General features: G+C 51.4%; 1 protein-coding gene and 1 pseudogene across 4 annotated transcripts; one reads left to right on the top strand and one right to left on the bottom strand.

The window, feature by feature from the left end:
• Positions 1-13772: 13772 nt before the first annotated feature.
• LOC123156951 (adenine nucleotide transporter BT1, chloroplastic/mitochondrial) lies at positions 13773-17072 on the bottom strand. 4 transcript variants are annotated; one of them, XM_044575149.1, is made up of 4 exons: positions 16797-17072; positions 15738-16450; positions 14623-14784; positions 13773-14542 (listed from the first exon to the last, which is right to left on the bottom strand). In XM_044575149.1, the coding sequence occupies exons 2-4, from the start codon at positions 16380-16382 to the stop codon at positions 14075-14077; spliced, it is 1275 nt and encodes a 424-aa protein (XP_044431084.1). In that variant the 5' UTR covers positions 16383-16450; positions 16797-17072; the 3' UTR covers positions 13773-14074. The 4 variants fall into 4 exon arrangements, with proteins under 4 accessions (XP_044431084.1, XP_044431083.1, XP_044431085.1 ...); XM_044575148.1 differs by having other exon boundaries at positions 16801-17053; XM_044575150.1 differs by having other exon boundaries at positions 15738-16445; positions 16797-17030.
• An 81-nt stretch (positions 17073-17153) lies between these two features.
• On the top strand, positions 17154-26465 carry LOC123156953 (uncharacterized; annotated as a pseudogene).
• Positions 26466-26538: the final 73 nt, after the last annotated feature.

The raw sequence follows: 26538 nt of genomic DNA, 5'->3' as shown, positions 1-26538 counted from the left end.
GGAGGACGCCGGCAGGAGGCGGTTCGAGCTGGAGGAGCTGCTACGCGCGTCCGCGGAGATGCTCGGCAAGGGCGGCTGTGGCACGACGTACGGCAGCGTCGTGGCCGTGAAGCGGCTCCGCGACGCGGCCCCTGCGGCGGCGTCGACCAAGAAGCTGCGAGGGCGTGCATGAGCAGGAGCGGTCGCGGCGGCGTCAAGTTCGCTATGCCTGCTAAGTGTTTGAAGAAATGACGAGGACGGACAACTGGTGATATGGGGTAAAAATGGGGTAGCAGCGTTGGGTGCAGCGAGTTTGTCCGGCCTCTGTCCGGCGTTTGTTCTCCCTATTTCTACCTCATACGGACAAAATCCGGACAAAATGGGGTAAAATTTAAGCTCCTGCAGTGGAGTTGGCCTGGCGCTAGTGATTTATCTTATAATACTACTTGAATCAACTCAATCTCATATAAGAGGCATTGTTTGGAGAGTGAACGTCCTACACGCAGCGGCATATGAACGCAGTTAGGCCAACTCCACCGCGCGACCCTATCTTGTCCCGCCCCATCCATTTGGGGTAAAAGGGACAAATGAGACGGCCCAGCGCGCAACGGCCCGGACCCATCTAGTCCGTTTTGTGTCCGTGCCGACCCATTTCGAGCACAAACTTGCGTCGGGTTTGGGTCACGGTGGACAGCGAACGGATGATTCGAACGTCCGCGTCGGGGACGCGTGGCAGGCAGCCACCTACATCCTCCCGCCAACATAAATGCGCACGGGCGGGTGGCCCCACCTGTCATCCGCACAGCGACGGGTCGGCGTCCTTCTTAAATGGGACCCGTGGACCGGTCGTCGTCCTCATCCCCACGCTGGCCCCTCTCTGCCCCCTCGAAAGCCGACACGCCCAAACCCTAGCCACTCCCCGCCCTCGAGCTCGCCGGCCGGCCGCATCCATGTGTTTGTGGAACCGCAAGGGGAAGCAGGACCACGAGGCCGGCTCCTCCTCCCGCCGCCGCCGCGGATCCGTGAAAAAGGAGGAGCCCGCGTCACCGTCGCGCTCCTCCCGTCGAGCCCCCGCGTCACCGCCGCACTCCTCCCGTCGAGCCCCCGTGCCGCCCCCCTTCACCATTGACCCTAGGCCCTCCGGCGAGCGCGACCGGCAGTACATCTGCGCGGACGTGTGCCGGAGGTACTGGGAGGCAAGGACGCTGGTCCCGTGGAGTGACGCCCACCTTCCCAAAGGATGGCACCTCTCCGCGGACCGGGTCCCCATCCCGCCAGTGCCGGCGACCGGCCGTGCACGGCGCGATGAGATCAACCGCCACCGCCGCCTCCTCCCCGACGACCTGTACTACGACCACAGGTATGCCTCCGACTCCCCGCTGTGGGACACATGGCTCCAGGACGAGCACGACGTGCGGCACGCGTCCTACTTCGCTGGCACCGTGTCGGGACCGCGGAGGGCACGTGCAGAGCCGCGCAGGCGTACGCGGGTGCGCGGCCTGACGCCCACGCCGTCGCCTTCCCCGTCTCCGTCGCCACCTCCCCCTTTGTCGGTGTCAAAACCGGCGGATCTTGGGTAGGGGGTCCCGAACTGTGCGTTTAGGCGGATGGTAACAGGAGACAAGGGACACGATGTCTTACCCAGGTTTGGGCCCTCTTGATGGAGGTAAAACCCTACGTCCTGCTTGATTGATATTAATGATGTGGGTATTACAAGAGTAGATCTACCACGAGATCAAGGAGGCTAAACCCTAGAAGCTAGCCTATGGTATGATTGTTGTTCGTCCTATGGACTAAAACCATCCGGTTTATATAGACACCGGAGAGGGCTAGGGTTACACAGAGTCGGTTACAATGGTAGGAGATCTACATATCCGTATCGCCAAGCTTGCCTTCCATGCCAAGGAAAGTCCCATCCGGACACGGGACGAAGTCTTCAATCTTGTATCTTCATAGTCTTGGAGTCCGGCCGATGATGATAGTTCGGCTATCCGGACACCCCCTAGTCCAGGACTCCCTCAGTAGCCCCTGAACCAGGCTTCAATGACGACGAGTCCGGCGCGCATATTGTCTTCGGCATTGCAAGGCGGGTTCCTCCTCCGAATAATTTATAGAAGATTGTGAACACCAGGATAGTGTCCGGCTCTGCAAAATGAATTCCACATACCACCGTAGAGAGAATAATATTTACACAAGTTCAATCTGCTGACGTATTTTGTGGCGTGACGTCACACCACACCAAGCCTTTACTCGAATTGTTTTTATTGTACCACCTCAGCGCGTTTAGCGAAGCGGTTTCCTTGGCACGTCTTGTCGAAGCAGAGATCGTGTTCCCCTTATTCCGGGATTCCCATCAATACGGACGTGGGTAACCCAACCGCGCCATTGATTGCGGCGCTTGGGAGATAAGCGAGTTTTATCAGGCCGGTGGGGACGCATGGTTTCGTCCGCCCATATAAGGGGATAAAGATCCACCCTTTTACCTACGCCTTCTTCCTCCTTTGCTTATCCATCTCCGCGAACTCGAGCTCCAGCGCCCAAGTCCGCACATCTCACCTCAACCTTCTCCAACTATGTCCGGAGCGGGAGGCAAGTGGATGGCCTCCTCCGTTACGGAGGGGCACATCCAGAAGCTGCGCAGCGCCGGATATCTGTCCAGCGACATCGCGCACCGGCTCCCCGACGAGGGGGAGCTCATCCCCACCCCCAGGCCCCATGAGAGGGTAGTATTCCTTTCCCATTTCCTCCGCGGACTGGGCTTCCCACTCCATCCCTTTGTTCGGGGGCTCATGTTCTACTATGGCCTGGATTTCCATGATCTGGCCCCGAATTTCATCCTCAACATCTCGGCGTTTATCGTCGTGTGTGAGGCCTTCCTCTGCATCCAGCCCCACTTCGGCTTGTGGCTCAAGACCTTCAGTGTCAAGCCGAAGGTTGTGAAGGGCAGCCAAGCGGAGTGCGGAGGCGCCATGGTGGGCAAGATGCCCAACGTTACTTGGCTCGAGGGCACCTTCATGGAAACCATCAAGGGGTGGCAATCGGGGTGGTTCTACATCACCAAGCTGCGTGACCCTGAATGGGCAGCTGCCCCCGAATTCGGATCTGGCATCCCCATACGGCTCACCTCCTGGAAAGAGAGTGGCCGGACATGGGGTGATTCGGAGGAGCTGACCGGACTCCAAGCCTGCATCCAAAAGCTAGTGAACAAGAAGCTCAAGCTTGTCAACATAGTCCAGGTCATGCTCATCCGCCGGATTCTCCCGTGCCAACAACGGGACTTTATGTGGGAGTTCGATTCGGTGCAGCACCAGACTTTGAGCGGGCTCTTCGACACTACGTACAAAGAGGCCTGGAGGATGCTGTTTAAGGGCGCCGACGCTCCCGCATCCGCTACCGAAGATCGCGGATTCAGCTCGCAGCGTCCGGCTAGCGAGGTAAGCGATTTTACCCTTTACGGGACACTTGTTTTCCATAGTTTGACTCTATGCGGGATCTAAACTCCCTCTCCTTTGACAGGACTGGCTGAAGAAGGCCGAGCAGACTAACTGTCCGGCCCCTTTGCCAGAAGACCCAGCGGACGCCCGCTTAACGGGGCTGCTGGTTCCGGCACCCCACGTGGTGCCGGAGAAGAAGGCCAAGAAGAAGGCCACGGGCACTCGAAAGAGTTCCCATTTTCAGGTGTCATCGGACGATGACTCCGAGGCGGACTCCTCCCACGAAGGCGAGGAGGAGAAGAAAGAGGCCTCTCCCCCAGCGGGGGGAGGGAAGAAAAGGAAGGCCTCCCCAACGAGGGAGGCCGAAGGGTCCAAGAAGGGAAGGACTCTTCCCCCGGACTGCTCTGCCAACGCCGGCGACGACGACGAGGATTGGCCTCCAAGGGCCAAGCCCCTGGCGAGATCGTAAGTATCCGGACTCCCGAATAACTTCATGATTTTTCTTTTCGCCACATGGTGTCTTTCTAATGCCGCATACAACCCTGCAGTCCGCCCAAGGATGATCTTCCCGCTTCGTCGAGCGGGTCCTTGGGTGCGTCGGATATGGATTCCCTTCCGACCGCCTCCACCCCCCGTGATGCGGACGATGCCGAGGTGGGATCCCGGGAAGGGACCCGCCAGGAGGAGGAGGCCCCGGAGGTGCCGCAGGGCAACCTCCCGGACTTTGCACCGGACTCCGCACCGGAACCTGTAGTGGCTCCGGAGTCCGGCGGGCGGCCCCTTCGTAAGAAGGGCAAGACCGTGACGCCGGCGGCCTCCGTCCAACCGGAGGCGCCGGATAGCTTGCTGGAGGCGCTCAACGGCGCTTCCATCAAAGAGGAACACCGCACCGTCATGAGTGCGGTGATTCAGAAGGTTCAGCTCGCCAAGAGCGGGCTGACCGAAGCCTGCAGCAGCCTTCTAACAGGCTTTGAGGTAAGAATTTTGATATATGTAAAATAGTACCGCATAGACAGTAGCCCCTGATGCTCGGTTCGGTGTTCGGAAAGAAAAGCCGGACTGAGGATCTAAAAAGATATACGCAGGAGTCATAAAAAATATGTCAATATGGGATTGCAGGCTGTGCTGCTGACCTCTGCCGCACTGACTGCGGAGGTCAATACTTTGAAGCAAAGCCTCGAGCGGTCCGAGAACGAGCTCGGCCGTGCCAAGAAGCAGCTCGAGGACAAGGAAGGTGAGTAACACCTTATTAAAATTGTACCTTACAGAAAAGGATTTGGTTGCAAGAAGAATGACAAGGATAACGTGGGTATTGCAGGGGCCACGAACGAGGTGGCGACCCTGAAGGAGGCGGTGTCCGCGGCCGAACGTAATGCGGCCGCGGAGCGCACCGAGCGAGAGAAGCAGGAGGCGCGGGTGGCGGAGGTACAGCAAGAGCTCCAGGCTCTCGTGGAAAAACATGAGAGTTTGGAGCGCGACTCGAAGACTCGAGAGTCCGAGCTTGCATCGGCTCTTGAGAGTGCCAAAGCCGCTAAGGCCGAAGCCTACAAGGCCCTCCAGGAAATCGAGGCGTTGAAGAAAATAGCGGCGGGTAAGGCATTTTTCATGCAAAGTAAGCATGTGAGTGTGAATTACCTATCACTTACCCGAATTCGGAGCTCTCCAGGAGCGTTCGCAGATCTGCCCCGCAGCGTGTCCGATGCTGCCGCTTTCTATAGGGCCGAGGAGGGGAGCTCGACGGAGAAGGTCTTCTGGTCTCAGTATGCTGAGGCCGGACATCCGGTGCCCCTGAGCGACCAGCTGAAGCAGCTGGTCGAGCTCCACAAGGTGGCCGAACAGGCCATGAAGGGCCTCATAGTTCGGCTGTGGCCCAAGGAGGCCATGCCTGGGAGCTACTTCGGCCTGGTGCGGCGGCTGGTGGATGCGTGTCCATGGGTTGAAGTCATCAAGCACTCCGCCTGTATTGAAGGTGCCCGTCGGGCCCTTGCCCGCGCAAAGGTGCAATGGGGCAAGATGGATGCTGAGAAGCTTGTGACGGACGCGCCACCGCCGGGCAAGGAGTATCGCACGCCCGAGATGTATTATAAGAGTGTCCTGAAGGGTGCCCGCATTATTGCGGGTGAGTGCTCCAAAGATGTAATATTTGAGTAGACTCGCATTTTGTTATCCTGTGCGCTGAAAACTTTGTTCATATGCGCTAAGCAACGCTTGTTAATTTAAAATATTACCTTCTGTGCGGCCGTTTATCAAATCTGAGAGATGGCAAGTCGTCGGCTTCAGCCCCCATGCCACGAGTGCTGGGGTGTTCGGGATAAATTTGAGCACTCTTGTTCCCATTTTTGGGTCCATCTAGGGAGGCGCTCAACACAACGAACAAGGCAACCGGACTTATAATGCTTGAACACTCTCACTTAGCCATAGAATTCTATAATTTTAAATTTCGGCGAAGCCCCTAGTGTTCGGAAGGCCGAATTTGGGGCGCTATCCACGCCTGGGCCGGACAAAGCCGGTTCCTCGCTCTAAGCGGCATAAGTCTTTAGGGACTCGAAAAAACCTCTCGAACAGCGACCGGCTCTCGCCTCATCATGACGGTCAGTTTTAGCTTTCTCCACTGAGGCGCTCGCCCAGCTCAACTGGGGCGCAATCGCAGTGGTTCTCCCAGTGCTACCTTAGCCGATACAACGGAACGTAAGGTACCAAAACATGGGAGCCGGGCAAACCCAACTATTGACCCAAGACATGATTCGGAGCCGATGCATATAATGCTATAAGTTCGGGGTGCCGCACTTGTGAAAGTGTTCGGACTTATCACACCATGATGCGGGAAACATAAGCCCCTGGTGTATTTAGCCGTACCAAAGTGTACGGATGCAACATGTCATAAATGAACATATGTATAAGAAAGAAATGCAATTATAAGCAAAAAGGTGCTGCATTGTTTATTCAAGAAATACTGCTGTGAATGCAGAACGATACAAATAGTGCGATAAGCAAGGGATGGGACTATTAAACATGTCCCCCTCCAGGGGTAGGCTGCGGAATGGTGTATAAAACAGATTTAATGCTCGTAATGGAGACCACCTGGATATTCGTCGTAGCCTTTCTCCTTCCCTGGCTGTTGCATCGTGAGTTCGGCAGGTCTACTGCCGGACAGGGCCTCTGATGAACGGAGTCCTGTGGGTAAAAAAAGAAAAAGAGAAAAAAAGAACGACACACTTGAGAGCCCCTGGTGTGGTTAAGCCGCATTCTGGGCCTATCGTGGTCGTGCCCCTCCCCCTATGCCCATGGTATCTCCAGAGCGTAATGATGTACGCGAAGGACCAGTCTTGCAATTTTGCAGGGGCTGGGGTTGGGGCCGCATTGCTACGCGTGCTCGGAACGTGCCAGGTGGTCTTGTTGTAGGTTACTCCGGGCGCGTTTAGCCGTGTCCGGTCGCTTAACGGCCGGACTCGAGAATTGCCTTAAGAGGCTGCACTGTACTTCTGCCGCGAGAGCCGCTGTATGTTCCTCCGTTCGGAGAGAGCGTTCAGTGTTTCCGTTGACCGTGATGACTCCTCGAGGGCCTGGCATCTTGAGCTTGAGGTATGCGTAGTGCGGCACCGCGTTGAACTTTGCAAACGCGGTACGTCCGAGCAGAGCATGATAGCCGCTGCGGAACGGAACTATGTCGAAGATTAACTCCTCGCTTCGGAAGTTATCCGGGGATCCGAAGACCACTTCCAGTGTAACTGAGCCTGTACAATTGGCCTCTACACCTGGTATGACGCCTTTAAAGGTCGTCTTTGTGGGTTTAATCCTTGAGGGGTCTATGCCCATTTTGCGCACTGTATCCTGATAAAGCAGGTTCAGGCTGCTGCCGCCGTCCATCAGGACTCTGGTGAGGTGAAATCCATCGACGATTGGGTCTAAAACCAATGCGGCGAATCCGCCGTGGCGGATGCTGGTGGGGTGGTCCCTTCGATCAAAAGTGATCGGGCAGGAGGACCATGGGTTGAACTTCGGGGCGACTGGCTCCATCGCGTATACATCCCTGAGTGCACGCTTCCGCTCCCTTTTGGGTATGTGGGTTGCGTATATCATGTTCACCGTCCGCACTTGTGGGGGGAAACCCTTCTGTCCTCTATTGTTCGGCGGTCGGGTCTCTTCCTCGTCATCGCTATGCAGCCCCTTGTCGTTGTTTTCGGCAATTAGCTTGCCTGCCTGCTTGAATACCCAACAGTCCCTGTTGGTGTGGTTAGCTGGCTTTTCGGGGGTGCCGTGTATCTGGCACGAGCGATCGAGTATTCGGTCCAAATTGGACGGACCCGGAGTAGTTCTTTTGAATGGCTTTTTCCGCTGACCGGGTTTAGAGCCTCTGAATCCGGCATTGACTGCCGTATCCTCACTATTGTCGCCGTTAATGCGGCGTTTGTTCTTGTTGCGACGCGACCTGCCATTGCGGTCCTTGATATCCGGACTGCCAGAATTTTTGCTGAGGTTGTTGCTGCGGGCTAGCCAGCTGTCCTCTCCCGCGCAGAAGCGGGTCATGAGTGATGTGAGGGCTGCCATGGATTTCGGCTTTTCCTGTCCCAGGTGCCGGGCAAGCCACTCGTCGCGGATGTTATGTTTGAAGGCCGCGAGGGCCTCCGCATCCGGACAGTCGACGATTTGATTTTTCTTAGTTAAGAACCGTGTCCAGAATTGTCTGGCCGATTCGTCTGGCTGCTGAATTATATGGCTTAGGTCGTCAGCGTCTGGTGGTCGCACATACGTGCCCTGGAAGTTATCAAGGAATGCGGCTTCCAGGTCCTCCCAACTCCCAATTGATTCTGCTGGCAAGCTGTTAAGCCAATGCCGAGCTGGTCCTTTAAGCTTGAGTGGGAGGTATTTGATGGCGTGAAGATCATCACCGCGGGCCATGTGGATATGAAGGAGATAGTCTTCGATCCAAACCGCGGGGTCTGTTGTGCCATCATAAGATTCAATATTCACGGGTTTAAACCCTTCGGGGATTTGATGATCCATTACTTCATCTGTGAAGCATAGTGGGTGTGCGGCGCCTCTGTATTGGGCTATATCACGACGAAGCTCAAAAGAGCTTTGTCTACTGTGTTCGGCCCGGCCGGACTTGCTGTGTCCGGCGCGACGGTTGTCGTCACGTATCATGGGGCGCCCACGCGATCCGTAGATCGATCTTGATTGTCTTGCCTTATCCTCCAATATATCTCGCAAGTCCAGAGCGTTCCCCTGTGGCCTTGTGCTTTTCGAGCGATGCCGGGGTACGGTTCTAGTGGAGGGCCTAGAGGCCTTTCTGTCGCGGCCACGGGGTGGTCGGTCAGCCGTATCGTGCGCTGGTGATGCAGGTTCATATGCCTCCTCCTCTAATCGGGGGAGCAGCTTGCGTTTAGGGTAGCTTTTGGAGGGGCGTTCGAGCTCATGCTCTTCGGCCGCAAGGACTTCAGTCCATCTGTCGGCTAGCAGATCTTGATCAGCTCTAAGCTGTTGCTGCTTTTTCTTGAGGCTGTTTGCCGTGGCCATAAGCCTGCGTTTAAAACGCTCTTGTTCGACGGGATCCTCAGGCACGACGAATTCGTCGTCGTCGAGGCTTGCCTCGTCTCCGGAGGGAGGCATGTAATCCTCTACCTCTTCGTCTGCCGCTCTCTCATGAGGGCTGGCGTCTCCGTCCTCCTGTGCTGAATCTTGCTGGAGGGGGTTGTCTTCGGCACTGTCTGGGGTGTTATTATCTCCGGTGCCGGAATCTCCATTCTTGCTGTGGCGGGATTTAGAGCGGCGCCGCTGACGCCGGCGCTTGGGCTGTTTCTTGGAGGGGTCATCCTCCGCTGTTCCTTCGCCATTCCCATCCTTTGGGATATCCACCATGTATATGTCATATGATGAGGTGGCTTTCCAGTGCCCAGTAGGCGCTGGTTCTTGGTCGTCTCCGGCATCGTCGTCCATACCGTCGATGTCTTCGGAGTCGAAGTCTAGCATGTCGGTTAGATCGTCGACAGTGGCTACTAAGTGGGTGGTGGGTGGGCTTTGAATTTCTTCGTCGTCCGCATCCCAACCGTCCTGACCGCAGTCCGGCCAGGGCTCTCCTGATAACGAGAGATACTTTAGCGAACTCAAGATGTCGCCGAAAGGTGAGTGTTGAAAGATGTCCGCAGCGGTGAACTCCATGATCGGCGCCCAATCGGATTCGATTGGAGGGGGCGCGGGAGGTTCGGAGTCCGGCGAGGAGTCCGGCACCTCGGAGTCACGAGCTTCACGAGGGACAAGGTCAGTATTCGGCTCCATCGCCGTAGAGGTTGCAGCCCCCGAGGCGGTGTCTAGCCACCCGTCCTCGATCTGCGCAGCCGGCTCCGAATTGAGGGTCGGAGCGGACTCGTGTGCGGCCTCCAGGGCACTGTCCGGCTGCAGAGCTAAATCATGCCCATCGTGACAGTGCGGCGCGCTCGGCTGTGGCTCGAATCCATCGAAGATCAAGTCTCCGCGGATGTCAGCCGTGAAGTTCAAACTTCCAAATCTGACCTGACGGCCAGGGGCGTAGCTTTCGATCTGCTCCAGATGGCCAAGCGAATTGGCCCGCAGTGCAAAGCCGCCGAATACGAAGATCTGTCCGGGGAGAAAAGTCTCACCCTGGACTGCGTCGTTGTTGATGATCGAAGAAGCCATCGAGCCTATCGGTGACGACACAGAGGAACTCTCAATGAAAGCACCAATGTCGGTGTCAAAACCGGCGGATCTCGGGTAGGGGGTCCCGAACTGTGCGTCTAGGCGGATGGTAACAGGAGACAAGGGACACGATGTTTTACCCAGGTTCGGGCCCTCTTGATGGAGGTAAAACCCTACGTCCTGCTTGATTGATATTGATGATGTGGGTATTACAAGAGTAGATCTACCACGAGATCAAGGTGGCTAAACCCTAGAAGCTAGCCTATGGTATGATTGTTGTTCGTCCTATGGACAAAAACCATCCGGTTTATATAGACACCGGAGAGGGCTAGGGTTACACAGAGTCGGTTACAATGGTAGGAGATCTACATATCCGTATCGCCAAGCTTGCCTTCCACGCCAAGGAAAGTCCCATCCGGACACGGGACGAAGTCTTCAATCTTGTATCTTCATAGTCTTGGAGTCCGGCCGATGATGATAGTTTGTCTATCCAGACACCCCCTAGTCCAGGACTCCCTCACCCTCCTCGCATGACAGCGGAGGAGGAGGCCCGTCTCCTGCAGCGTGTCATGGATGACTCCATGAACACGCACGACAAGCGGCAGTGGGACGGCCTGGAGGAGGCCATCGCCCTCTCTGCCGCCGGGGACGTCGCGTTCCCGGAGCTGCAGTCGGCGGCCGTCACGGGGGAGCCGATGGAGGAGGACCCGCCCGTGTTTGAGCAGCTGGTGGGCCAGGGGCGGTGTTGGTCCTGCACTGCGCCGGAGATGGCCGCCGGCCTGGTCGTGAACTGGTGCCCCACTCCGCCGCGGTCACCGGAGCGGGAGGCGTCGCCGCGGGAGGAGGTGGTGCAGGCACCTCCGGTCGTCCAGCCCACCCCGTCTACCACGCACCGCCGCCCCACCTCTGGACCCCGCCGGAGTACATCGACCTCGTCAGCGACGACGACGACACCGGCGACCAGTGAAGACGGCGACGGGCGCGGCAGGAGCGCGCAGGGGGAGTTTTTTTTATTTTGTTATTATGTTAATTATGAAACTGGGCCTTTTAGGTGGCCGTTGAAACTGGGCCGTTTTGTGGCCGGTCCCTATATATGTTTTATGTTTTTTTAAAATGTGTTTATTTGCTTTTTTAGTTATTTCATTCAGTTTTTTATTCCCGTCCACCCCGGACACGATTTGGGGTGCGGCTACGCGGTGGACGCACGCACGACCCAACGGACACAGCCGGATACGGGCGAACCCATCGGCGCCCCAAACGGACAAAATCCGGCCAATCCGGACGTCCGTTTAGGGTCGTGCGGTGGAGTTGGCCTTATCCGGCCGCGTGTTTGTTTTTTTACGGGGATGCGTGCATCAACTTTTGCTGAAACAGCTCGTGCAGCAATAGGGGTTAATACAGCTAATGAAGGTACCTTTCTCTCCTGCCCCTGCATGCCAGGTTGTTCAGCAGGAAAGTGAAGACTTTCGGACGCGCATGTGTTTTACTGCATGCACCGCTTTTCGGTTTCAACTTGGCCACGTCTTTTTTTGGTCAGCCTTGATCTCGTACCCCACACAGAGTTAGACAGAAATTTGCTGCCGAGAATAATATGCCCATAATGGGTCTTGTTCCGGCGAGCGCCATATAAAAGCTCTTTGGTTAAAAAAAGAAATAAGGCTCCAACAAAAATATTGGGTCGCGCTAACTGCCACACGTGTGGCAGGAAGGGAGACGCACCACACGTCTCTAATGTAAACAGATTGCCACGTCATCGCATGCATGCATGCAGGAATCTTTTTGGATTTTCAGTTTTTAAAATGTTTTATCTCTTAAACAAAAAATCCGATTGAAAATCCGTTTTCACCATTAAATCCCTCGCGATGAGATCTTCGAAACTAGATCCCATGTTGATATGTTTTGATGAAAAAAAATTGGATTAAAAGTTGCCATGTCTATTGCATATGACTTGCCATGATGTTTACACTGAAGTTGCCATGATATGTTTCAGCTATTTTCTTCTACATTTAAAAGTAAATTTTGACATTTATAAAACGGGGAATGAAGAAACTAGATTTGCCATGAACCATAAACTAAAATTGCCATGATACATGCACGTAAAATTGCCATGGTTCATACAAAAAATAATTTTCATGGTCAAAGTACTGGAGTTGCCATCATCAAAATACTAAAATTGCCATGATCTACAAACTAAAATTGCCACATGGCAACTTTAGTTTAAGCCCTATGGCAACTGTAGTGTAAACATCGTGGCAACTTCTGGCAAAAAAAAATTCGTCGAAACATATCAACATGGGTTCTAATTTTGAAGATCTCGTCGAGACGGATTTAATGGTGAAAACGGATTTTTAGTTCGCTTTTATTTAGGAGATACAACATTTTTAAGCCGAAAACCAAAAAAAATTCTGCTGATGTCATCTATTCATACGTGGCAAAATGAGTTGTGATGAAGGCGTGTGGATGATGTGCAAACGCCCACACGTGTGGGCGTTAACATTTCCGAAAATACTTAAGCCATATTAATTACCCTGTCATGAGATAAAAAAACTGGCATTCTCACAATCTTTCCCGGCATGCATGTCAATCTAAGCCTCTTAATGTCACGTCACTATGGATTAGTACTTGTGATTGTGAGTGATTGACTGACTGTTACTCTGAGACATTATTTTTGTAAGTTATTTCAGATAATTTAAAATGGGCTGTTTTATACATTATCTGAAATGTCTTTAATTTTTCAAGGTCTTATAAAAGCGATCAGAGGGAGTATCTTATTTCATGCCACGTTGAGCCGGCCGGCACGGATGTGTGTGTATGATTGGATGACATGGGGTCTCTTGAATATAGCCGGTAAAAAATAAAAGTTGCAAAACACAGTACCGGTTCCCGTGTGAAACGGTCGATCGTGTTCTACCAGAAACTCTTCGTCACGTCTATTCGGTGCAGGTTGGGCCCATGCAGCTATACACTCAATTAACTCAGAGTAAAGTCCAGAAAATATCTATACTCTAACATGTGTGTGTACAAACCAAAGGGCTCTAAAGGAATTTTTCATACAAAAATCCTATCCTATAGAATCCCTATAAAAATCCTACAAACCAAAGGAGGCCTAAAAGTTTAAAATCGTTCACTGCTGGTCCTAAAAGTTTGAAATCTACTCTTGTATTCCTGTAGTACTAAGAAACAGGACGGGGAGGGGAATTAGATGCCACCCCCCGCTTCGCTTTATAGGAGAAAACTCCGAGAGTGGGACGTCGAAGCCTGGTCGGAGACATCAACCATAGTGTTGTCTACCATTGAGCCAAGGCTTACATCCCATCCCTGTAGTATTAAGGAGTAGTATTTCAGGCGGTAGTATTTCAGCAGTATTAAGGAGTAGTAGTATTTTGCGGGCGTAATCGACCCAAATCAGGCGAAAAGGAAAACTGAAAACGGTGATTTAAGCCAGGCTTAAAGGGTATTCGGCTAGAAAACGGCCATCCAGCCAGGCCTAAAACTAGAAGGCTGAAAAATCGTTACGAGTCAAAGATTGTGTTTCTGAATCCTAAAAAAGATCAATCAATTATACTCCCTCCGCCCATATTAGTTGCCGCTCAAAAAACAATATAATCCCATAATTTCAACCAACCGCAGTGACATGAAATCCAGGATATCGAACTGCCCGTCATAGCACTTCTATTTTCAGCAAAGATCGTGAGCCGTTCTCTGTAAAGATTAACCAAGATCCGGTGATATAAAGGGAGAAACAGGGCTAGTAGCACAGAAGCAAAGTAGCATGACAAAACTGCTTCCGCCAGTCAGAATATTGTTTATGGATTTCAACTCGGACACAGAACTAATTTAGAGGCCAAAACTTCATCATCTAACAGACGTGTCTCAAATACCTTTGACCTAAGCTTCTGCTGAGTAGTTGATCATCCAATTTTTCTTTTCTTGATAGAAAGGAAGACGAGGCTTAATCCTCCTGCCGCCTCTTCTTTAAGGACCCGACACCGGTGGCGCACTTCGCTCTACTCCTCGGCTTCGACCAGAATCTTCTTGCAGGCCTCGTAGCACATGAACGAGATCCCCGCCGCGGGCATGAGCTTGATGCAGCTGGGCCCAAGCCCCTTGTACAGACCGCCGATCCCTTCCTTCTCCATTATGCAGTAGAGCGCATGGAACACGTTCTTGTAGACCTGCCTTCCGCCCACCGCCCCTGCCTGCATCTGCTTGCGAGCTACTTCGAGAGGGAAGGTGGCGGTGCTCGAGATGGCGCCCGCGGCCGAACCGATCAGGAGGGTTGCAATGTTGCTGATCTCCTCCTGCTTGAATGTCTTCCTGTAGAGCTTCCTCAGGGTGTCGTAGGCGTAGTAGTTGGTCGCGGCATATGGCACCACTCCTATCAGACTCGGTGTCAGACCACGGTAAAGCTCCGAGGGGCCTTCCTCTCGTACAATCTTGACGAGGCAATGGAGAAAGTTGTCATATACGTCTTTCTGCAGAAACAAGTACACGTGAGGCGAGGTACTCAAATAAATATCACTCTTACACATTGTTAACAAAGAGTTGTATCCACCTCTATAGTCAGACGGGTCTTGATCAGTTCCAGAGGATATGTGCAGAGTGTTGAGCTGACACCTGCAAGTGCCCCCGCGACAAGTGATGGAGGGAAGGGGGTCTTAGAGGACTCATCAGCCTTTGGAGTCAGGAATTTTTTGGCTGTATCAAAAGCAAATAGCTGCATTTGGATGCAAAGAGATCAATCAAATTAAAATATTGTTAGTTTGTCTTAAGAGGTAAACAACAAAGTGTTTGATCACTAATAACAAATCTTAGGTCCCATACTGAGATTAACAAGCAGAAGAGGAACTGGGCGTAGAGACTTGCAACCAATTTGAGTGTAACATGCACCCCAAAAAATCAGTGTAACAGAATTATGCAGTCTGACAATCATAACCACCCAACGTACTTCTATAGCAATAGTCAAACCAAGTTTCTACAGTGAAATTGCATTAATGTTTTGTCATCTAGAGTATAATATCAGAAGACAAGATATAAGAAAGCAAGCAGTGGCAGTTCAGCCAATCATTCAAACCAGGGAGTAGAAGACTAGAAGTAGTGCAGAACTAAACAACTAAGAGTTTAAATACACACTAAAAAGTGTCCATAGTCTGACTTTGTTAAGAGTGTCAGGACCACGATATACTAATACTAGAGGACAGAACCTTTGATCATATGAAAGACAAAACTCAATTGTGTAATCAAATGTAGGAAAACATCAACTCACTGCTAGGCAAACCCAAACTCCTTTGCAGAAACTGTGTTTACAAATTGCATATACTGTTACACCTACTAAACTAATAGCAGCCTGGGTGCTATATAACATTGACTAAAAAGTAATGGTGCCCCATTATTGTTATGGCCCTCCTCCCACATCAAGTTTGCTGCATCTATCAGCAAACTGAAGGTTGTTGTAAGTGCACTACACAATTAACATCAAATTGAAGTGTTGAAAACTACACCACACCACATGATCACAAATGAAAGTGAAGTAGACACCCTATAGTAAATCGATTATAAGCAGAGAACCTCTATAGCATCAGCAATACACCAGGCATTGGCTAAATCACATGGTACATTTTAGCAACAAGGTCTAGTGGGAATTGCCAAGTAGCATAAATGGAAAGTTACCTCAATCGCCTTGCTTGGAGCAACACGGATAACATTTACAAAGTTCCCACGGAACAGCCCTGTCCAGCCCTCCGACTTCATAATTGTCTGAAACACCTCTGTCATTGAATCCCCATTGCTCCCAACCATCAGGTGTGTCCTAATTGTCTCCAACGGCGCCACACAAGTCCTCGAGACCGCCCCCGCAATAGCTCCACTAACCAGCCGCCTCAAGTGCGGGTTACCAATCTTAATTTTCAGTTTCAGCCCACGCTTCTTGGCCTTCTTCCTAATAATCTTACCATCCACTACCACCTCCTCCTCCACAGACTCAGCTACGGCCCCAACAACTGGAAACCCGACTGCCGACGAGACATACTTTATGCAGTGATCAGCAAAAGGGATCTTGAACTCCTGCTCCGCCGGACTGGTCGACACTGCTGGAGCAGGTGTCGACACTTTGAGACCGACGCTAGCAAACAGCCCACCATGAGGGGAGGCAGAGTCATGCAAGCTTAATGAGAAGGCCTTATGGCCCTTATCTTCTTGCAAATCCCAGGGGAACCGTAGCTCCGGAAGCGGCGGGATAGCCCACCCATGTTTCTTCTCCGAGGCCAGCGTGCAGTTCTTGCTCTTGGCCGTCACGGCCATCATCGTTCCCGCCATGGGTGGGTAACCGCCTTGGCCGGCCTCAGACTGCAGACGCACAATCAGTGGTGGACGGCCGCCCTGCACTGACGGTCGCAACAAAGAGCATATTCTTAGCCACTCACTCCAAAAAGTTCGACACCACCAACGCAGACTACCTAATAAACAATATCGAATCATGTAAACGACTTGAAGATGAACTGGGAAAATCATGCGGCAAGTACTCATCAAGAATGATCACCAATTCATCATTACATCCTCACAGTATCAAATCTACAGCAAGTACTCATCCAATACAATACAAAAAAATCAGTAAAAAAACTGAACAAACAGAGGATGCAGGAGGAAGGAGGGAAGGGGGATGAGGGAAGAGGTGGGAAGGAAGGGGAAGGAAGGAGAGGGGAGGAAGGAGGACGGAGGAGTGGCGGCTACCTGCCTATGGACTGGTCGCCGGAGTAGCTCCGGGCGGCGGCGGAGGCGGCGGCTGGCCCAGGAAGGAGGGAGGCGGTGCTGGTGGGGGTCCTGTGCCGGCAGCTGGGCGGCGGAGGCCTCGGCCCGGAAGTAGTGGCGGCGGGCCGGCGGTGGCTAGGAACCCTAGCTGTCGCGCTCGGGGAGGACTCTGGTCGGGAGCGCCCGTGCTCGCAAGGATAGGGTGCTCCGGCCGGCTGCACCATGCACGGCCCAGCCGTTAGATGCGTAATATAGGGACAGGATGCAACGCCCTTCGAAACTTGCAAAAACCACCCCATGGAAGCGCAGAATTATACTACCTGTAACGTTTCTCCAAATATGTGCTGCTCCCCTGTTCGGGAAAAAACGAGCACGGGCAGAGCGGGTATGGAGGGCTTCGGGGCTCCGGCGGCGGGCCTCGCCGGCCGTGTGCTCCGGCGGCGAACTCGGGGGATCAGTGTCGCCACGGTGCTCCGACGTGCGGCGTTCCGACGTCCAGCGGACAGCCCACTCCATCCCCGCCCCTCCCCACACCCGGCGCCAGATCCGGCATCCGCCGACGCCGGAGAAGAGGGCTCCAGCCTTCAGGTATCCATCCTTTTGAATGTTACAACCTTGTGTTTTTATTCTGTATGTATTTTGGTTCTAATCCATCGTCCACTTTACATTGATTGTGTGAGATGTCCTATCTGATCCGAGTAAAATGTGGTGATCTCTCAGCTGGCGTGCGAAAAATAATAACTGAACTGTTGTATTTGGCTCAGACTACATGCATATTCAACCAATTAGGTGTAGAAAAATATAGACAATCTATGGCCTGAGCAAAGTAATTGTACCTACCTGTTCAAGTGCCTGAACATGAAGTGCTTGTTGGTCTAAGCACATGACCGAGATCCATTAACACTTGCAATACGTGCCACACTGATTTGTGAGAATGCCCTGCCTGCTCTGTTTCTTCAGCATTTCCATCAAAACTAATACGGTGGCGGTTTTGGTTTAGTGAACTAAAATTATTAGCTCTATGTTCATTATCAAACACATTTTACATTCAGGATTTGGCAATCCTTAACATCTAGGTTGCCTAGCTTTGAAAGCATACGACACTGATCGCCTGTATGTGCTAAGCTACAACATGCCATAATTTTGCTCACCACTTGACTAGTCTACCTACTTTTGAAGCACAGTTGTGAGCCACATAGTTAATGTTCTTTGGTATGTGATGAATTTGTATATGCACGTTCGCTCTTGCAGCAAATAAATTTGCTAGCTGGTTTCTCATCACCCAATGCCCAGGGGAAAGAAAAATATTTCTTGATGCTGCTGCCTTGGCTGGAGTCAGATTATCCACCATAAAAATGACCTGCTTGCATCTGAATTTGGAAATTATTTCTGCAGCAACCTGAAGGGCCATATCTCCTGCTTGTAACGGGGAAGTGGCATGTTTTCCAGCTGCTGAAACAAAGATGTTTGTTTTTACTTCATTTTCTTCAACTCCTATATGTGGCACTATATATGGGGTCAGATCCTGCCTTAGTCTTCCTTATTCAGGTGCAAAAAGTGGCACTACAGTCCTACAGATTTAACATTTTGGTGCTACGTGTCATCACATAATTCCATGCTGCTGTACTCAGGAATATTTTTTATTAGCAGTATTATCATAACTCTCTTTTTTCTTAGTACATCTGAATGCCAATGCATTAGACATTTTCTTTGTTTGGTACTTTAGCGTGGCATTGTTGATTTTTTTGGAGTTCATTGTGCTACAGCTCTCATGACAAGCTAACTCTTAGGTGCTCCTGCATGTAATATCTTACACTTCTTTCTGCACTTACCAGGGAAGGATGGAGTCAATGGCAAGTATTGCTCCAAGTGCCAGGTCAACTACAGCGATGGGACTTGAAGATGATGGCATGATGCCAACAACTTTTCCTTACCGTCGACGGCGACCGAGCGCAAGGGAGGAGACGCGCTGAGCTCTCCTCCTCCCTACTGGCACTCCTGCCACCCGCCGCTGTCTCTGCCCGGCTTCCCTGTCACGGTGGCTACACTGTTTGCTTCCTTCCCCAGAGGCCACAGCCTCGTCCACACAGAACTGCCTCCTCTATGGATGATGCTTTGGTATGCCCTGCTCTTGCTCTGCTCTGAGATCATTGCTTTGATGCTAATGGAATCGATTTCTTCATGGCTATGTCAAGATTATTAGGATGAGAAGTAGGATGAGCTTGCTATTGTCAAGATGATTGGGGCTTTGCCAGGCACAAGTGCCAGATCTTGTTGGAATTTGTCCATCTGGTACGAGCTTAGTGATAAACTGGTGAATCATTGTATGCATTGCCTGGTGTTTAACAGAACATTGCACAACTGACTCTTAAAAGAGGATGTTATGTTAACCAAGCAATTGTCACATGTGAATCGAATTTTCTGATGTGTGGTTCGTGATTTCTTGATATGTAGATATGGGGTGCTCGAAGAGGATGGCTGCTCCTTACATATGTTGCTCAACTTTTAAAATGATATATATGTGGCATGCTCAAGTGTTGGATAATACGATTCTGGACTTGATGTATATGTAAACCAATCCTGAACTTGATGTCTATAAAAAAGGGCAACCTGGTGCATGTAGCTCCCGCTTGCGCAGGGTCCAGGGAAGGGTCCGACCACTTTGGGTCTATAGTACGCAGCCTTTCCCTACATTTCTGTCCTGAACTTGATGTCTATGCAAAACAATTTTGGTTTCACACTGGTTGATTATGGAATCGGACCCTTGTGTGGAGCCTGTACGCGCTATGTGTTTTTGTAGCTTGTTCAGCAAGTTCCCAAACAGCATTATACTACAAACTTATTTTCAGCCTTGCCTAACTTCAGTCTTGTGTGTGTTTCTTTGTTAATTTACAGTTGTACTGAAATGTAGCAAAGCAGGCTATCATTTGTGTGAGTTGTACTGAACTGTGGGTCTGTGGCAAAGATGAACCCTTTGTCTTTTCTTGTTGTTGCTTCATAACACCATCTTAACCTTAAAGTTAAACTCACTAGTGCATGCTTTTTTCTCTATTTTTAAAGCATTTCTGTTTTGCCTTTTCTCAAGCAATTATGTTTAGTTAGTTGCATAATTGTGAAACAACTATATCTACATTGGAAAACTCCTAAGCTTTGTCACTTTTTGTATCCAAAATCCCGTGAACTTTAACTCTGTTTTTCTACTTATAAATTGTATATTATGCACCCACTATGATTCTGACTCTGGATGTTATGAACCACTTTCTCTCTTGACTTTACTTCCTTTTTATGCAGTAAGAGAATCGCCTTCGTCACCGGATCCAACCAACTAAGGCCAGAATCTAGATTTTCATTTTGAAGAACCAGTCCAAGAATATCTGAGCAATGTCTTCAACAAGGTAACGGTGTAAAAACATTGCCATTGACAGGTATAACTAACACAGGTCAGACCTAGGCTTTCATCCTGGAGCTCGAGACCGGGTGCTTGAGTAGCACCACAACTGAAGCCACTAGGGTGTGTTTGGTTGTGTTCTCGTCTCAGCATAGTTGTTCCCTCTTCATGCATGCTCAACTCAACACCCCTCTTCATGCATGCTTCTAGTGTATTTGTGCTAAGCTAGTGTGGACTCATGCACCCTTCATACACTCTACCAAACACCCAAAAGTGGGTCGAGAAGGGAACTCTTGGGCTCATGCATCCTTCATACACCCTACCAGACACACCCTTATGTGTTGTCGCCACCACCTTTTCACAATCCCAGCTGCTACATGCAATGTGCGACCGCCACTGCTACACAACCATCCCTCGGCGTCAAGCGTCGTTCGGATCTAGAGAGAGGAACTCTCACAAAGACCTTTTGGTGGCCACCTCAATCAGCAGCGAGTCCGCCGCCGCAGGCCGGAGTGGTCACCACAAGAACCAACACCATTGGCGGAGCACACCATCGTCGATTACTACCTCGCCAGAGAGAACCCTGCCCAGGCCCGTTCGCCTCTGGGCCGACATGGCTAGACCTGGAGCACGAAAGACATATCACCATCGCCAACGCGCACCCACGCTCTGCTAGATCAGAAGTGCATAGCCGCCAAATCGTTGCCGCGCCTCCTGACCGAAGCGCTATGCCCACCGCCCGCCATCGCTCCTCAACCACGCAGTCGCGCAGCAGCCTTGCATTTGCGCCACCGCTGAAAGCCTGCGGTCACGCCACGTCGAGGCCCACGCCCACACGAAGCCGGGATGTCCCGCGCTGCCAGCCAACCTCACAAGAGGGACAAGTAGCCTCGTCAGCGCCAGCACCGCACTCTCGCGGCACCCTCCGACGACGGCGAGGGAGAGGAGGGGATGGGAGGCAGCCAAGTCTTGGTGGCGCTAGGGGTCCCCGTGTCGCTCGCGAAAGTGGCACGGGACGATCCATTTTTTGCGGCTGCTTGCCGAACATTCCTAAGGATCGTTAAGTAGAATTAGAGCCACAAGTTACCAAGACTAAGAAAATCTTACCACACAAGTAGCCTCGTCAGCGCCAGCACCGCACTCTCGCGGCACCCTCCGACGACGGCGAGGGAGAGGAGGGGATGGGAGGCAGCCAAGTCTTGGTGGCGCTCGCGAAAGTGGCACGGGACGATCCATTTTTTGCGGCTGCTTGCCGAACATTCCTAAGGTTCGTTAAGTAGAATTAGAGCCACAAGTTACCAAGACTAAGAAAATCTTACCACACCTTAAGAGTGTATGTCATGTAGGGCCCTAATGTGGCAAAGCGCATCTTGCCTAAGGTGTGGCTTGAAACAAACAACCACCTAATCTGGTCAAACTTGCCAAACTTTAGGTGTGGCAAACTTAGACAAATCTAGCCTCAAACTAAAAATCGCCTCATTAATCGCTTTCGAATTGAGATAACATTTCATAGCAGTAAGCTTCTGAATTTAGACAACTCGAGAGCACAAATATAGAAAATCTACCTGGCACCGAACCAATTTAGTTGCTTTATTTCGGAATCCTGTGAATCAGACAGGAACTTAAAAGCAGAAAATCATGGATATATGGTAAAATGAGTAAATGATAATTATATTGCTTAGTAACTTACATAAGTTTACCCACAAATAGTCAAATCACTTGGTGAGTGCAAATCATGCTAGAAGGTAGTATATAGCCAAGAGAAACATATCCATGGCAATGACCCAGTTCAGTTTACAATAAGGATACAGAGATAATGGCCCAGTTTTATTGAAAGCAGAGCACCTGAGATATTCTCCCAGCATACTTTACTGTCTAGCTTACCTCTGCCGCGCACTTACTTGGGAGGCTTGAAGTAGGCATAGACAGCGAAGAAGGTCTGCAGCACGGCCATGGAGAGCAGGAGTAGGGCTGCGAACACTGACATGGTCACCCAGGGGTTGCTAAAGTAGTTGCGGGCAAGCGCCGCGCGCCACTTGTGACGCCTGCGCTCCCTGTACCTGTTCACCTCGTCCATCAAGCCGACTAGGTAGTTGTCGTCGGCCGACCAGTGCACCTGCCCGCCGATGTCGCTGAAGAAATGCCATGCAACCCTCCTGCTGCTGAGGTGGCTGACGAGGATGCCGTGCAGGTCAAGTATCCTCATGTCCTCTGCCGAGGTGATGAGGCAGTCCATGAAGACGGCGTAGGTGGAAACGTCGCGCGGGGTGTCCGGGTAGGTCTGCTCGAATGCGATCAGGTTCCGGAACAACGACTCGCTCGAGTCGTTGAGCTCCAGCTGTGGGATCTCCAGCACGCCCTGGGTGAAGCTCACGTCCAGGAAGCTCGTGGCATTCTCTCTCTTGCGGAATTGGACCCCAGCCTCCTCCAACTCCTTGGCGCACGGGATCCACTGAGGGAGCTCCGATAGCACCACTTCGGTTCGACGGCGGCGGGAATGCTGCCTGTGGTGGCTCGGTGGGAAGCCGACTGAAAGGTAGAAGAGGTGCAGCAGGTGGTGCACGCCGCGGCATGCGATGGGCGACTGGTGCAGCATCTGGGGACGAAGGGAGCGGAAAAGCCTGAGGCTTCCGGTCACCAGGAGCTCTTCGGACTCGTCCTCGTTCCCCAGATGCTGAAAGAGCTCCCGTATCACGCAGAACGGGATCTGGTTCTGCAGCAGCAGGAGGTCGCGCGTCACCAGCTGCCACACAAAGCACCTGCCGTAAACCTGAGTCCAGTCCTCGTCGTCGTCGACAAACTGATGGCCGCCGAGGCCAGCTTGTTCCATTTTCGCGCGGCGCGCGTACTTGAGCAAGCGGTGTAGGATGAAGCAGCCATCTAGTAGCATCGTCTGGGCCACCTCGTCGTCGGGGTGGGTTCCCGCAGTCATTAAGGAGCGCTGTGAGTAGGAAGCCTGAATTTTAGGCACGAGGCGCTTCATGCTCGTGAAGCATCCGTGCAGTAGCATAAGTGTCTTGGCAGGCTCCAAGAGGCAGCTGTGCCGGCCGATGAGCTGCCGCACGCAGCACCATTTGTATTTGTTCAACTGCACCAAGCTTTCCCTGTGTCCCAAAGGAAGAGTGTCAATCTTGGAGTACGTTCTTCCTATGCAAACAGCAACCGGCTCATATTCTTCCACGGGGTTATAGTTATTAATTTTAAGTTCCTGGGGGACCATGTAGATGGTGGGTTGCTGCGTGGAGTCAGCGTCTCCTGCAGGAGCCGCACCACACAGCTGTTCCACCATTGCCTTGAAATGGAGCTCGTCTACTTGAACGTCGTCATCACTTCCTGCAGGAGCCTCACCGCGTAACTGCTGCAACATTTTCTTGTAACGGACCTCTTCTTCGTGGACATGGTCATTTCCTGACAAAATTAGGACCAACACACAATTGTAAGTTACACTCCATTCCGAATTTCTTTCTGAAACAGAGGCAAAAATGGTTGTGTGCATCACTATGATGCAGAGGCCGGGGCTCTCGAAAAATACAGATGCAAAAGATATCCCCTCTCACTAATTAACATGGGAGTTTATAACAATGTAAGAAAGCCAAAGTTCGAAGGCCAAACTCGTGTTTCTCTTCGACCTCCTCCTCCTCTCTTGCGATCACCATATCGCCTCTATTTGCTAGGGTTTCCCTCCGATGGAGTCCTTCATGGCATCAGAATTCTTCCATGGATCTCGTGTGGCTGCTCTGGTGAGTCGCCATTTCAATTCCTCGGTCCGTTGGATCTCTCTCCCATCCTTAGACCGTGCTAATTCATTTCTATTCGGCGAGTTTTCGATCAATGGCCTCAACCTTCTCTACTTGTTTGGGTGGAGATGCTTATTCCAAGATTTACTCAATGGAGGATGCATGTTAGGCTTAGAAGCTAAGAATGGGCTAGGAGCCAATGTCGAAGGTGCCGACCGCTCTCTCCCAGGGCCCCTCCGATGTTGGAGCAACTTCGGTGTGTTTTAGCGACGGTTGTTTTTGGCAGAGCGGGGACATGGGATTGGTAGATTTTTGTGGTCCAGTACGGAGGAGGGGTTGGAGGATGAGGATGACGAGACCCGTATGGAGGTCCTGGAGAAGGGGAGTGGGGCATGGGCACGAGTCTTGCCGACGCTTGTGTTGCTTCCAGTCGTCCCCTCTAATATGTAGGGACGTCTGGTTTAGTAGAAGGGGTATTGTTCGGAAATTACAAATGGTGCACTGCTACTAGCCTGTCGGCTTCGTCGACCTCGCGCGACGCGACCATATCTACCGCTTGTTAAAGTCCTTATACGGGCTGACACAAGTTCCCCGCCCGTGGTCTCAGTGGTTCAGTGGCGGTGGTTCGCCGGCTTCGCCACCACCATTGGTTTCATTACGTCTCGCTCCGACACCTCCCTCTTTATTCTCCTGCAGGACAGCGGCGTCGCCTACCTGTTGCTATATGTCGACAATATTGTCCTGACCAGCCTCCTCCTCTTCGGCTTTCCTCGGTAACATCGTCTCTCAACTGCAGCAAGAGTTTGCCATGAAGGATATGGATCTGCTCAGTCAGGCACCGCACAATATGCTGAAGAACTGTTGCAGCGCGCCAACATGACTCAGTGCAAAACGGCGTCAACTCCAGTGGACACCCAGCCCAAGGTTGCCGCTGATTCTGGCAGCCCTGTCTCCGATCCCGCTGAATACAGGAGTATTTAACCATGACACGCCTTGACTTGGCTTACGCTGTTCAGCTAGCTTGCTTACATATGCACGATCCCAGAGACTGCCAGCTCGTCATCATCAATATTCAATAGGATCCTGCGCTATGTCCGCGGCACTGCCACTTCCGGTCTTCTACCTGTGCCCTCATGGACCGATATTGTGGCTTATTCCGATGCGAACTGGGCCGGCTGCCCAGATACGCCGCTCGACCTCGGGCCACTATGTGTATCTCGGCGGCACTCTGGAAAGCTGGTCCTCCAAACGGCAGGCCATCGTCTCCCATTTGAGCGCGGAAACAGAGTACATGGCGGTTGCCAATGCAGTTACAGATTGCGTTTGGCTCAGACATCTTCTCGACGAGCTCGGATGTTCCCTTCCAAAGGCTATCGTTGTCTTCTGTGACGACATCACAACTATGTACATGTCCACAAATCCAGTCCATCATCGGCGGACCAAACACATCGAGTTGGATATTCTCTTTGTACGTGAAAAAGTGGCCCTTGTGAGCTTTGAGTTGTTCATGTCCCAACTACTCAACAACTAGCTGACATCATGACTAAAGGTTTGCCGACAAGCTCGTTTCAAGCGTTCATGTCCAGTCTCTGCATCTCTTCAGGCGCCGACTCCTCGATTGCGGCGGGGTGTTAGCGGACGTGTGTTCATGCATGTATAGGTAGTGCTCCTAGTGGTGTACATTCTAACATTATCTAGGACCTAGTCTTTCGAAGTTCAAAAAAAAGACTAGTCTCCAGGCTAGTCATGTGTGAGTTAGTTGAGATCCTGTAATTACACATACGTGTAATCTCTCTGATAAAAAATAGTGTGAGTTGCACAAACCATTCTCTCCTGTCGTCATTCTGGTTCTGACAATGACGTCACTAGTAGAAAACAGGGCTTTCGTTCGGGCCAGATAAGCCCATTAGCCCGGGTTCAGTCACGAACCAGGACCCATGGGGGCATTGGTCCCGGTTCGTGCGGCTAAAGACATTAGTCCCGGTTCAAATGAGCCCTTTAGTTCCGGTTTGAGACACGAACCGGGACAAAGGGTGCAATGCCCTTTAGTCCCGGTTCGTATCTCAAACCGGGACTAAAGATGGGACCTTTAGTCCCGGTTAACTCTACCCCCCCCCCCCACCCCGTGCAGCGCCTTTTTAGTTTCGTAAAAAGCAAAAGAAAATGATAAAGCTTCAAAAATTAAAATCCTTCGAGATGTAGTTATGTCACTACATCTATTAGTTAGGAAAATTAAAAAACTTAAATTTGGACATGTTTTGCAAAAAAGTGTTATGAAAAAGTAAAACGGCCATATCTTCTGCATACGGTGTCAAAACAAATGCATAATATATCAAAAAAATTAGCACGAAAATTCGCATCGATTTTGACGGCCGTAGGCCTATTTGCAAATTTTTAGAATCCTCAAATTCTGAAAGGAAAAAAAGATATGCTCAAATTTTAGTGTTTTTTTTAATTTTGGTTTAATTTGGTCAAACTATGGTCAAACTACTTATTCAAGAAGTATTAGTGGTACTAAATAATTATTTAAGAATACTAGTGTTACTAAATAATTATTTTAGTATTTTGAATTTTGGTCAAATCTGGTCAAACTACTTAT

Source organism: Triticum aestivum, chromosome 7B (assembly GCF_018294505.1).
Source record: "Triticum aestivum cultivar Chinese Spring chromosome 7B, IWGSC CS RefSeq v2.1, whole genome shotgun sequence".
Taxonomy (NCBI): Eukaryota; Viridiplantae; Streptophyta; class Magnoliopsida; order Poales; family Poaceae; genus Triticum; species Triticum aestivum.
The sequence above is the reverse complement of the archived record's forward strand: the minus strand, read 5'-3'. Positions and strand labels throughout refer to the sequence as shown.